This window comes from Micromesistius poutassou (genome assembly GCF_964030765.1).
Source record: "Micromesistius poutassou genome assembly, chromosome: 12".
Taxonomy (NCBI): domain Eukaryota; kingdom Metazoa; phylum Chordata; class Actinopteri; order Gadiformes; family Gadidae; genus Micromesistius; species Micromesistius poutassou.
Window position 1 is genome coordinate 15,514,346 of NC_140282.1, and position 14,489 is coordinate 15,528,834.

General features: G+C 44.0%; 1 protein-coding gene across 2 annotated transcripts in view; it reads right to left on the reverse strand.

Moving 5' to 3' along the window:
- The window catches only part of LOC311356499 (glypican-6-like), a 126,017-nt gene that overhangs the window by 90,782 nt on the left and 20,746 nt on the right, over positions 1-14,489 (reverse strand). For both annotated transcript variants that reach the window (XM_084476289.1, XM_084476290.1), the window contains exon 2: positions 3,093-3,254. In XM_084476289.1, coding sequence (XP_084332415.1) covers positions 3,093-3,254 — 162 coding nt within the window. The remainder of the gene's footprint in view (positions 1-3,092; positions 3,255-14,489) is intronic.

Genomic DNA, 14,489 nt, shown 5'->3' on the forward strand with positions numbered 1-14,489 from the left:
CACTCTCTCCATCTTCCCGCTCTGCTGCTAGGTATTTACCTCTCCGCTCTCTCCCTCCCTCTGTCTCCATTATTCTCAAAATGCCTGTGTTATTGTTTTCTCTTTCTCTTCATCTCTGTCTGTTTTACTATTTATCTCCAGCCTTCTCTCTTTCTCTAAAACACACTCTGATGCACGTACACACACACACACACACACACACACATACACACACACACAAACACACCTCTCTTAATCTCTGTCGGTTTAACTACTGTTATCTCTGTTGCACACACACACACACACACACACACACACACACACACACACACACACACACACACACACACACACCTTACCTCAAATATCCCCCTCTCTCTCTCTCTCTCTCTCTCTCTCTCTCTCTCTCTCTCAGTATGTCAGTATGAATCTTTGTAACGCGTCTTCTCAGCGTGTGTCATCTGGGGCTAGCAAGATGTTTTTTGAGGCAAGGAGTTTAATAAACCTTCTGGACATAAAATAACATAACATAACGGACATCACCAGTGTATATATGGGAAGTAGTGTAGGTCCGCAGCCCAGTGATAATCCCAGCATGCAACAGTTCCTCGTGGATTACTCAATAATGCATCAAAAGCCATGCAGCCTCCAGAGGAAGGCAGCCGTAATCAAAAAGTAACTTAGGCTTTCATAATAGCGCCCTATAAATAACTGGGGAGCAGAAATGAGGACATTCAAAATGGATGAGCCAGGATTCAGACCCCCACAAAGTAGAGAGAGACATGGAGAGCGGGAAAGAGAGAGATCTGGAGATGGAGAGTGACAGAGACATGGGTGTAGACAGAGATAGAGAGAGGAAAAGAGAAAGCAAGTGGGAGAGAGGGGGGAGGGAGAGAGGTGAAGAGGGAGACAGGTGACAGATTGAGAGAGATATAGAGGGAGTGGGAGAGGGATAGATAGGGGAAGAGAGAGGCGGAGAAAGGGAGTGGGAGGGAGAGATTGCAGAAGAGAGAGAGCGGGAGAGAGGTGTATTATGTGTATCAACATAAAAAAACTGGTTGGGCCGTTGATTAAATTCACAATCTTGCAGTATTCAAATTTGCCTCCAATCCACTCCAATCCATCCATACTAATTTTAATTACTAACGTATAATGGTTGTTATCAAGTTATCCCAAGGGGCTGTATATCATGTTGGGATCGGAGGGGCAAAAGTCAAGTTAACCTCAAGGTAGGTAGAAAAAACATTTCTGGTGAAACATTTAGGACAAACTATTGTATCTACCTGTTGCAGAAAGTGACCCCTTTGTATATTTGTATATTTACATTACTAACAATAGATTTTAAACATTTTAAATTTCGATTTTAGACTTTTAGTTTCTTTCTTTTTTATGTTAGAAAAAACACTGAAAGTATGAAGGAATTTTCAATTGTATCAAAAAATTGTTTCTTGTTTTTTTGTTTGTTTGTGTTAATTTCTTCATCTCAGAAGAACAGTGTCTCAACAATTCTAAGCAAAAATTCTGAAACATGTTGACGTGAATGTATTCACAGTCTAGCATTACTTTATTAATACTAATATATATATACTGTGTGAGTCATGAGGCTATAAACCTCTATTACTACCTCTATAACCTCTATAACTACACTATTACTATCACTAACACACCTCCTCTCCGAATGCCTTTTTTGTACAGCTCCTGCTTGATGCCATTGAAAGTAGCTCTCTTTTTGGCCAGGTTAGCACTCATGTCTTGGTACACTCTCAAAGTCACACTGCGGTGGTTCAGGGGGGATCCTCGTTCTTGTAGCGGGCCGGTGCGGTGTGCACGGTCGATGGGCAGGGGTGACGTGAATATCTCCCCGAGAGCCTCCATCAGAAAGTCAGCTATGAACTGCTTCGGCTCCTTACCAGTCTCGTTGCCCTCCGGTATGTTCACAATGCGGAGATTAGATCGGAGCAATCTAGGTTTTCCAGGTCCTCTACTCGGTCTAGGAGGTGTTTGTTTTGGGACTCCAGGGATTTTACCGTTGCTTCAGCCGAAGTGATCCTTTCAAAGTTTTCTCCCACTCTTGTTTCTGTTTCGGTGAGGCGTTTATTAAATAGAGTTCACGTCCCCTCGCAGCGCGTCAACGGAGGCTTTCAATGACTGAGACGTGGTTTGCATTAGCTTTGCCATATCCTTATTTATGTTAGTTATGTAAGCCTGAATTCCTTGTTGTTTGTGGCGTTTTGATGGCATTTCTTATTTATTCCATTTCTAATGCGCATTCGGCAGCTTGTTGTGAGGCAAAAAGTGAAACAACAGGACCGTATTGAAGGTAAATAATGCCTTCAATACGGTCCTGACAGTTAACCTGCTACCGACCAGGTTAGTTTGGTCGGATAAGTTGCCATGGCAAGTTGCCACGACCAAAAGAGACAAACAACCATAAATGAATTAATAAGTAAAAGTAAACCAACAATCAGTACGATGAAATACGATGAAAAAATGAAGCGCCTCACTCGGCCAAGCAAGCGCGCAACAGCTGGAACTTTGAGAGCTGCCTGTGAGGCTAAATTGACTGTGTGCGCGAAACGGCCAATGTGCAACAGCGCCATCAATTCCACAGCACGGGCCATATTCGCAGCATTGTCCGTTACGATGGCTGGGTCTTTGTTTGTAAACTCCCACTCTTGTATCGCCTCGGACAACAGTTCAGCTAGATGCAGCTCCCGCCATGTTTTGGTTCACTACTACTAGTCTCTCACGTGGACAGATCTCGTTGCGAACCAAGAACCAAAGGCTGGCCACACGAGACTAACGGCGAGACTTCACGCATCCACAGGAAAAGGCATATATTAAAAGATCGAACCTGGGATTTTATTAATCGATATCAGAACATTCAAATGAAGATCGATTTTAAATCAGAAAATCGATTATTTGAACCCAGCCCTACTGCTCTCCCATGCCCAGGGTTACCAAATACGTAACACACTACCAAACGTATTACCAAACATATAAAGCACTAGCAAACACCAAACATATAACGCACTACCAAACAGCAAACATGTCACACGTAACCAAAAATGAAACATGTGAGAGTTAAACGAGGGACGTAAGATGGGTCCTACCGTCAAACTTCTGGTGCTTGGAGAAGAAGGAGGTCCTCATGTTGTGGGTGCTGCTCTCCATCAGATCCTCAAAGGTGTGCTTACTGAGCTGGCTCAGCTTCTCCTCCATCTCTGCCGGGCAGCAGGTGGTACCCTGAGACGCACAAATCCGCAGGTGCTCATCTGAGAGACAGGTGGGGAGAGAGACAGGTAGGGAGGGAGGGAGAGAGAGAGAGAGAGAGAGAGAGAGAGAGAGAGAGAGATATAAAGAGAGAGGTAGGAAGAGAAAGGGGTAGGGAGAGAGAGAGTCAGGGAAAGAGGCAAGTAGGGAGATTGAGAGGTCGGGAGAGAGACAGGTAGGGAGAGAGACAGAGAGAGAGAGACAGACAGAAACAAAGAGAGATAAGGAGCGACAGACAGACAGAGGAGGAGAGCGTTATTTCAGTGAAACATAGATTACAATTCTGCCCGAGGAATTGTTTTTCCACAACTGGAGTAATTTATTATCAGTGTTAGTAAAACCTGCTGAATAAAACTGTATGGGTACGCCAGTCTTGTGACTAACACGTATTCATGTATGACTCATTGGCTAATATCTAAAAGAGTTTCTCTATTCCAAGTTATTAAGAAATGACAGGCATCGTTTTCCAGTAGAAAGGTCAGACTGGGATGAGTGTTGAGCCTGTTCCTTGACTTTGGGACAGCATGTCCTTCCCCAGCGTTTACTAAGCACTAATCATACATTACAATATTCAAACAATAAAACCAGTCACTTAAATGTGATTTACATTAAAATGTGAAAATGATAGAGACTTTGGGTGTTTTTTTTTATCCAGTTATATTTTCGACACATTATATGATAATGCGACGAGAATACTGAGGGAACTTTATCGTGTAGGAGTTGGTTCATGTATTATTGCCGGTCAATCAGTAACACTTTTTTCTGCTCTTATCTGAAAAGGTCTGTACAGGAACACAAAGTGTGACATAAACACAAACATAATTAATATTTTCCAAAAACAGCACGTTTCTCATCTGGGACTGACAAAGCATTTCACATTCCAAATGTCCTGCAGTTGTCAGGAACGCTACAACGCGTGTCTTTCTATCTGACCTGGGGATGTTTTCCAAACAGCGAGTGTCTCCTATAGGGTGACGGCTTGGGAATAGCAACTAACCCTGACCTTTATAGCGTGAATACCCAAGGTGTTCCATTTATAGTCTGCACAAACACTTGCACTGTCGCCACGGTTTCTGCTTATACCAAGCAGGACATGATGGGGCCCGAAGTGGAGGGGTAGATAACACCCTTTTCCAGGGGTTACTGTGCAAAGGTTACCAAAGGTTTGATGCGCTGTGCCGAATCCCCAAAACATCAGTAAGTGATAGATAGTGTCAAAGCAAATAGCAATTTTACATATACAGTGTATATATAAATGTACAATTTGGAGAAAGCATCTTGTGGATGAAGATGCATGTGAAGCATGTGACGGCCAGGCCCGTATCAGTGGTTTGGTCAGTGGTTTGGTTTGTCAATTAGGAAAAGAGAAATGAGATCTATCAGAAGCAATCACAATACAATATATCATATCATTCAGGGAGGTCAAATACGAAGGGCAGAATGCATCTTTCATACTAATGTCTAATAATAATAATAATAGTTATTATTTTAAAAGTGGCGCATGGAGTGCAGAATAGCACAGGACTCACAGGACTGTAGTGATTATTATTAGCATTAAGTATCTACTGCTGGGCCTATTTTAAGTCCTGCCTTAACAAGGTAATTTAACTGTGGGAAAGCGCTGCAGGGCTACACGATGGATGGAGGATACAGCATAGCAGTTATCGTAACAGTTAGCAAGGCTGTGAGCATTGGAGTTAGCATGGCAGTGAGATAGGATCAATAAAGTATCCATGCATCCACGTCAATGTTTATCTACCTATGTATCATATACCACCTTGTCCTCTGGGTAATGTAGTCCTATTAACAACATTGGGGGCGAACAGGGAAAATAACCCTGAGATGAGGTCACACATTGACCTCAAGCGATGGAAGCAAGCTGAGGTTAGGTTTGCTGTAGCCCTGAGCTATGGCTACACTAGGAGGCAAGGATGATTTATCAGCGAGACTGCGGGACATCACGAGGACGTGCTGACACTGTGAATTATTCCCGATCCTTAATCAGTCCTGAGAGAGGCCCACCCCACCGCCCAGATATAACGAACCACGCAATTAACAGTTCAGCGCCGGCCCCGCTGTAATCTCCTGGGCAATAAACACCACTGGAACATAAAGCCTTCAGCCAAGAGGATGGAGTGAGGTGCCTCACCAGTTTGGTTCAGTAATACTTTCAGACAAGCAACCTTCATGCAGATGGAAATGGATGCAGTAAAGATATGCTGTACGGTTTGGTTATCCTTAGAGCAGTCCCGGGTGACTTCTGACACAGAGCTAGATGACTGGAAGGGGTCGATGCTTTTTGTTTTTGCTTGATTATCATGACCCAGATCTTAGGAGTGAGGCGGCATGAGAGCATTATAAGCAAATTAACCATCTATTCATTTGTTCTTTTATGATTTGTTCATGAAGCGTTTGCTACGCATTGCCCAACACAAACTACTACATTTAATACTACTCCTTCTACTACTACTATGACTACTACAACAACTCAACTACTAGACAAGAACCACATGGTCGAGATGATGTTGATTGATTTGATTTGGTTGGCTCTCGGTTCATCCAATAGATGGAGAGATTTATATCTGCAGCCTCCATTCAGCATTGCTACTATTATACTCTGTGTCTGCTACTTCCCTGCTTTTAATATTTGTTGTTGTATTTACGAGATACAAATTAATTAAAATTAGGAAAGCTCTCGTAATTATCAGAAAACAGGAAAACACATTTGAATGCCGTACACTTCCGCAATATTGTAAAGAGTAAACATTCGAGACACCGCAAGATTGTATGATTGACAAGACAAGACATCAAAACAAAACAACACAACCTTACTGGAGATATATAATATTAGTTTGCCGACATTACCAATCGATCTACAAACATTGGGAGACTCAACACGTCGTTGGTAAACCGCATTCGTGGTGTGATGCAAGAGGAATGCCCTGTTGAGGCATGGAGGATGTTTCAATACATTCCTGCTGCTGACGGGTGCGGCACGGCTGTCATCCCGCTGCTAAAGGAAGTGTTAAAGGTCCCATGGCATGCTATTTTATAGATGCTTTAATATAGGTATTAGTGGGCCCCTAATACAGTACAAGACGTTCAAGAAATTCAGCCTTGGTGCAGAGTTACAGCCACTACGAGCCAGTCCCACAATGAGCGCTAGTGTTTACAGTGGAACACTGAACACTCCGGGTGCTCCGGCGGGAGTCCTGGAGCTCTATATCTAAATAATATCATATTATATTTAGATATCTAGGCCTATATAATATAATATATATTATCATGGTCAAAAGCTGTTTGCGCCTCCGGATGATATTATGAATCTCAAACGACTGCGTCGGGTTCTCAGACACCTCTGGTTCTACCACTTCCACGTCAATATTAAGTACAGATTGAACCGCGAAATGGAGGAGAAGTGGATTGTTGCCCGCGATTGTTGCCCGGGGTTGTCTGCGTCGGGTTGGTTGAGAAGGAATTAGGAACCGCGACATGGAGGAGAAAAGGATTGTTGTCCAGGATTGTCCGTCAGAGCCCCACTGCCCGCTGAACGCTGGCCGCCCGCCCAGCCCCGCTGCCACGGCAGCGGTCCGTCTGAGCCCCGCTGGCCGCCCCCGGGGCTGCCCGTCTCCGACGGACAATCCTGGGCAACAATCCTTTTCTCCTCCATGTCGCGGTTCCCAATTCCTTCTCAACCAACCCGACGCAGACAACCCCGGGCAACAATCGCGGGCAACAATCCCGGGCAACAATCCCCTTCTCCTCCATTTCGCGGTTCCCAATTCCTTCTCAACCAACCCGACGCAGTCTAGTCTTTTCACCAAATGGGAGCTTTATGCAAGCTTGCGTTATTGTGTTGCGTGTTATGCGCCATAACACCAACAGCAGAACGGTTATCCAAATAACAAAGAACACTTGCGTTACAGTGTGTGTCACACACACACACACACACACGCACGCACGCACGCACGCACGCACGCACGCACGCATGGTCCTAGCTCATTGTCTCATTGGCGGGCCAAATTCTCTTGGCGGGCCAAGCAGAGAAAGGGGAGGTAACCTGGACCCATATGACGTCATATGGGGCCAGAAGCCAAATCGAAGCGTTTCAGCTATCCTTTTTTCAAAGACGGAGTAAGATAGCTACTTCTCGGTTTACACCTAATGCAATTTTTAGCTACTGTGGGACCATAGGGAGGCTAGGGGAACTCAACTTAATGTTAGAAAACCTCATAAAGTGAAATTTTCATGCCATGGGACCTTTAAACTAAGTTGTCATTTTGACTGCACAGTGCCAGATCACAGCTCCTCACAGGTTCAGCCTGTGCAAAGCCAGGGCCTGTGTCTTTGGCATTGGGAGGAGAACAGAGACCTCTAGGAGCTGTACTTGTAGAAAGGGAAAATATTCACACTAGTGAAGGCTCGTTCGCGAACAAATCAGTTCGAACAAACAACTCTTTAACATGAACGAACCGACCTGATTCCCCATTTCAGTTCGTCTCGTTCGTATTGTTCGTTCTCCGAGACTCGACTCCCAGCTCCACCCACTAGTCGCTGAGTCGCACTGACTCGGGAGTCGCCTTTCGTTCACTGACTGTGTTTAGCGGTGAAGACTCGAGGCCTGAGAAGTCACGAGAGCCAGACGGGCAACAACGTCCCAATTCCGAACATGAAGCGCTCCTCAGCTAAAAGGAACTTAGTTAATGTTGTGTTGATTGATGACCGTTTGCACCATTGCACGATCTTGATTCATTTGAGAATGAGAACGAGGGAGGAGCTGAGTCTGACCGACTCAGCTGAGAACTGTGCATTCGTGATTCGTTTGAACGAGAACGAGGGAGGAGCTGAGTCTGATCGACTCAGTGACTGAGAACCATGATTCACCGCTACCGGAAACGCGACTGAACGAACGAACAAACGATTCGAACGACTCTTCTTGGCGAACTGACCGACGCAAACTGATTCATTCAAACAAATCATGAAATCCACCACTAATTCACACTTGACTGGTTTGCTTCAAGGGTTTATACGCTCATACACTGGGATTCCATGGTTGGTTTTCCTCTTGGGTGGCCTGTAGAAGTTATTTCAGAGTACTTTATATATTTATTTATTTAGATATATTTAAGACTCTAAGTTGTGATTTAATGAGGAAACACAAGCGATGGATGCTTCAACTTATGTGGATATGTGAAAACTTCTATCTCACCCACTAAGAAGGTCTTGTCAAGGAGTATAATAGCAGTATGGCTGCGTAATAAAACTTGCATAATGACCGGTAACTCATGTTGGCTCAGCTGCCACATAGATTACGATGTCTTTATGATGTCAACCCTCAGAACCTCAGAGGAGATTCTGTTACATTTGAGGTGAGCATCTCTGTATTCTGGAAGTTTCTACAGAAACATATGCACAGACTTTAGTAGCAATCAGTACGTTTACATGCACAGCTTAATCTGATTAAAGCCATAGTTTGACTATGCTCCGCAATTGGTCAACTGCAATTGTCTGAGTATACATAGAGGTGAGTAAATCGATTCATTGGCCGAAGCATGTCATTCCCCGGTACGATAGGTGGCGCTGTACCCATTTAAACTAGTGGTAATAGAGCCACCGGTTGACCTCTTTACGTCACCAGCAACAACAAACTCAGGCGCCTGCGTTCGAGAAAGATGTTTTCAGTAGACAGCTGTCAGTTCACTTCGGGTCCATATCATTTCTCCGACGCTCCATTGTTCCAACCTCTCAGTCATATGCTGACTGAGCCGGAGGAGCTGGCTCTGCCGGCAGAGGAGTCCGTATATGAGGTCGGAACAATGGCGCGTCGGAGAAATGATATGGACCCGAAGTGAACTGACAGCTGTCTACTGAAAACATCGCTTTCTCCTCCATGTCGCGTTTCAATCTGGACTTCACAGAGTCAAAGCCAAAGTTCCTTTCCCCTAATTCCTTCTCACCATGGGCGTGATAACCCCCACTAGGAGTCTTTACTTGTTGTGGAAGTACCAGAGAGTCGGAGAACCTGACGCAGTCTGTAAGATTCATAATATCAGAGAATACCCCCGTCAGTTCGGCTGCGGCGTAATGAATGAATAAAGATAGTAGTTACTACTTTACAACCTTTCAGCCTTGGGTGAAATGCGTAGTGTGCAGTGAATGCATGTTGATAATGATCCACTCCTTATAGGGGGTAACTACATTGGCACGACACCGGCTTCCTCCATCTTCTGCTCCAGATTTTTAAATAAATCGCAGACCCGAAGTGAATTATCTAGGGGTCTTAATTCGACTATGAGAAAGCCAATTCGATTAGACTTAGCTCGACTAAGGTGTATACATGCATCTTAGTAATCCAATCATAGTTGGACTAACCCAATAATTAGACTTTCTTGAGTGTCATGTAAACGCACTGAATGTTAGAGATGATGATGATGTTGTCAGTGGGTTAAAGCAACTTAATAAGGACACACATACGCAAATACCCACGCAGACACACACTTACACACACTATAAATAAATGTGTAGTTGTGTAGGTGAGAGACATACAGAAGAAATTTCTCTAATGAGTTCTCCAGCTGGGCACCATTTACCACCAATCCATCCCTCCAAGTTCCCCCAAGGTTTCTCCGCCTCTTTCCGTGCTGGGTTCAGGGGAGGTTTTCATCTTTTTCAGCTCAAAATCTTTCCTTCCCAGCCCATTGATTTCCTGTAACATTATTGGACAAGTGGAAATGATGTAACTACAGTGTCACAACGCGCCCAGGAAGCCCCTTAAAAAGGAGGGATACAGGAGATAATTTGGACTGGTAAATAATATGGATAAGAGAACAGTAGGAGTGCTTTCTTGTATAACGTGAAGCGCCTGAATACTCCCATTACTCATCACTGTTAAACGGCACCAACGGTTTTTAATTTCCATTAATTTTCCCTAAACTGACATTCCATAGAAATGGCTTCAATATTTAATGTCTTCTCTAATAACACATTCCAGAGGTGTTAGGCATAATTTTCCTGAAAAATATATTCTCTTTTCCTAACAGCTGGTCTCTAGGTTTTCTTAGATATGGTAAATTCGTTCAGCTGCAGTCAAAGGTTGTGTAAAATGATCATGTTGGTATTTCCTGCTCCTCTTGTGACATTATTTTCCAATTTCTTTTTTTTTTCAGTAGAATTGTCTGACGACGTCTTTAAGAACGGATAACACAAAGATTTACGAGACTAACATGATTATATTATACACTATCACTTTACCTCCATAAATCATTGACAGCTTTGTTTATCTAAAAAAAGGTGACATATTAGCCTGGAGTACTTTATATTATACTTCAGATATGTGAAGTGGTTTGGATGGCATGATCAGCAGTGTTGATTGTCCGCTATCTGGACTCTCTGATGTATTAGCACTCTGCTAGCTTAGCTTCTGCTAGCTTAGCCATCTGGTAGTATGGCTCTCTTCTAGCTGAGCTTTCTGCCAGCCTAACTCTCTGCTAGCTTAACTCTCTGTTAGCCACCCGGGAGCTCACCTCCTGTACTCCCGGGCCCATTTAAAACCATCCAATCACACGTCTTAATGTGTGCAATCAAAGAGGGCATCGTAACCGACCAATGAATAGAGCCGTCTCGGGAGGCTTTAGCCGGAGTGCTCCCGTGCTGGCGAGAACATTCTCCTAATGAAAAGGAAGTGAGGCAGAAGAAAACGCTGTTGGACGTACGGACACAATCACACACTGACTGTGTTCATGCGGAGGTCTTTGTGGCACAGATGTGTTTTAATTGTTCTGGGTAATTATCTTTTCCAACCTCCAAAAAAAAGTATTGAAGTGTAGCTTGCAATTAGAGGGTGGTGGTGGGGGGGGGGGGGGGAGGGAGGGAGGGAATTGCTGACTCTCATTTGAGAGATTGCTCACATGGGTGGGACGGACACGCTCATTAGCTGAGGGTAGGAAGGTAGACAATGACTATTTGACACATGAAAAAAAAAAACACACACACACATATTTCAGAGCACTTGTGTAAGTGCGCTAGCTCGTAGTTAACATACTTATAGTGTATGTGTGTGACCTATATTATGTTTAACATATAAATGTCCTCTCCCTATGTGTATCAGTGTGTAACATACTTTTTGTATGAGTACATGTTCGTGACTAGACTCTTTGATTGAGTGATTGATGTGTGTGTGTGTGTGTGTGTGTGTGTGTGTGTGTGTGGGTGAATGAAGGTCATGTTTGCATGCGCATCTGTTAAGGTTGTGTGAATGTTCCTCAGTCTGCCTCTATAGGAGAACCTCGCCCACCTCCACTGTTCACTGACGAGGACACACACACACACACACACACACACTCTCTCAATCATACACACACAGATACACACATACCCTCTCATACCCCCGTTTGTGTGTGTGTGTGTGCGTGTCTGTGTGTGTGCGTGTGTATGTGTGCGTGCGTGCGTGCATGCTAATGTTGTGTGTTGTGTATGTGTCCATATATATTGTCATTCTGAGCAGCCACAGTGGCGTGCTGCCGGTCATTAGCAGGGCATGCTGTAAGTGTAGTGTTGGTATGCAGAGCATGGGTCTCCCTCCAGAACAGCAACTTTGTTTACAGCCGCTGCAAGCCCATGGACACTGCTCTGCTGCCTCTGTTTGCTGGGCCACTGGCTAATGGCAGAAATGTAATATGCCCCCCAATGGCTGGGGGGCAATATTAAAGCTACCATGAAACTAAAAAAATGTCTTCTTGTTAGCTTGTTTCTACTGTCCATGTCGCTAAACCTATTGAAGTATATATGTATATATGTATGTCTTGGGTGTATGTCAAAAACATGGAACCATTCTGTTCCATTTGGCATTTTACATGCAAACGGAACTAAGTAGAATTTTAATTAAATGGAATTGATTGAGGTTGAGACGACTTTCTTCTATGTTGTTGTTCTGTGTTTGTTGAAATAGGTAATATTATACAAGAAATGCCTAATGCATTCAGAAAGCTATTTCACCTTGCCTACGATGTTTTCACACATACAGGCTTATCATTTGTTCACTTCCACATTCGGTCATTAAAAATAAAAAACTGAATTCATTTTTGAAGCATAGAAAAAAACGATGTTCTTTCCCCCCTTTTTTCTTTCTCCTTACTTTTGAGATTTGTGCCGGTTTGATATTAGAAAATAAACCATAGGTGTTGCGGCTCTCTCTGCTTGGTCAACTGAATCATAGGAACGCGCCAACTTGCTAATGTTCTGTCGATAGCAAAACCTCAGACTCCATCGCTAGCCCTGCGGCCATCAGCTACCAGCCCTCCAAAACACATACATCACCCTTATTTTTTAACCTGGCAGTGATTCAATTTCGGGGGTATTTTACCACTTTTCTTTCGCTATACGTCCAGCAGGAATATATGGGCTCTGCTGAGCGATTGGTGCAGGGGAATAGCGGTACATACCCGGGCCCCAGCAAAGATCTGATGCCAAACATCGCTGGAGAGTCCCAGTGGTATATATTAGCCTGCCTGGCCATGGGCTAAGCAGCATATGGACCTCTCCGTTCTATTTTCCTCACACCCCCACACCCTGCCAACCTCTGGAAAACACAACAGCTATATCCCAGCCAGAGAGCAACAAGCGCAGGTGATGCTATGCTGTGAAGGCAGATTATATAATAGCATTTACTCATGCTGAAATTGCATAACTATGTGTACTGATGCAGATAATTAAATGAATATCTCCACACTACAGAGTATTTCAACATATGCTTTGATATTAATCCGTGGCGGATGTAAAAGTCAATGGTAATGTTGACATTCAAAGGCAGTGCAAAGCTTTGGGCTCTCAGATCTTTTCGTCATTATGCTGTTGTGATGTGCTCGTGAAACAGGTATTCATTCTTCAAACTCCACCCAAAGCCAACGTTTTCCTGGACTGCAGCGCGTGAAGTGATGTGGGAAGGGGATGGGGGTGTATGTTTAGAGATAGTGTTTGGTTGTTCCTAATTAAAGCGTTTTTTTTCTTCTTCTGGATTTATTCTCCAACCCTCTGGCTGCTCCCCAGAAACTCCACTGCCTGCGGTGCGGACTGACGACATCTCTGTCTCCTCTTATTAAAGCTCTCTCCCTCCCCCTCTCTCACTCTCAATTTCTCGCTCTATCTCCTTCTCTCTCCTTTCATTCTCTCCTGACCTCCCCCACTCTCTCTCCTTTCATTCTCTCTCTCTCTCTCCATCTGTCATCTTCTGCCTCCTCTCATTCTCTCCCTTTCTCTCTCTCTCTTGACCTCTCTCCATCTCCATCTCTCTCCTAATTTCCTACCTCTCTTTTTCTCTCCCTCTATTTTCTGATGCTCCCCCTTTCTCTCTCACTCCCTCCCTCCCCTCCTATGCCCCCCCCCCTCCCCCAGTGGTCAGGGAAGAGTAGTGTAAGTTCTGATGTCTGTAACGGAGGAGCCAGCAGGTCAGGCAACAATTGGCATTGTTGCCGAATGCTCATTAGCATACTGGTTCACATAGTAGGCGGGGCCGGACCAGAGGTCACCGTGGGTACACATCTCCGCCTCTCTTCCGACAGCCCCCTTCTATGCCTAGCTGTCTCAGCCAGAGAATGCTTAATAGCTTTTGACGTCTCGCGTTTCTTCCTCTTGGACTCTCTATCTCCCTCTTACTGCCTCTCTTTCTCTATATCTCTCTCTCTTTGTCTCCTTCTCACCATGCTGAATAGCTTTCAACCTCTTACTTCTCTCTCTTTCTGCCTCTTTCTCTCTATGCTGAATGGTTGGGGGGGAGACACCAGACTTAAGACGTGAACCTCTGTATCACCTCCATCTGATCTTCAAGGTTCTCTGCTCCCCTCACATCCTATTGGTCACCAGGGACAACTAGCCGGGACTCTTTAGACCCACCTCTCCTCACCAGAGAAATAGATCACAAGCACACCAACCTTTTATAGTAATCATAATAATAACATAATATTCATAATAATAATGAAGATGAGATAGCCATGAATGGAGAAAGTCTACCTGGTCCTCATATTGCTATTATTAAAGACCCCCCTTTCTTGTGCATAGCACAAGTGAATATCTCAATATTATACCACACTACTAAGATACTGGATACAAAATAATGCAACAATTTGCATTAATGGAGCTTAATTAAGTTTGTCTGTTAAAAGGAAAATTATTGAAATAGCATGAACAGTTCAAACAGCAATTAAAATGGTGTTGTAATTAAAGCCTTTATGCAAACAAGAGAA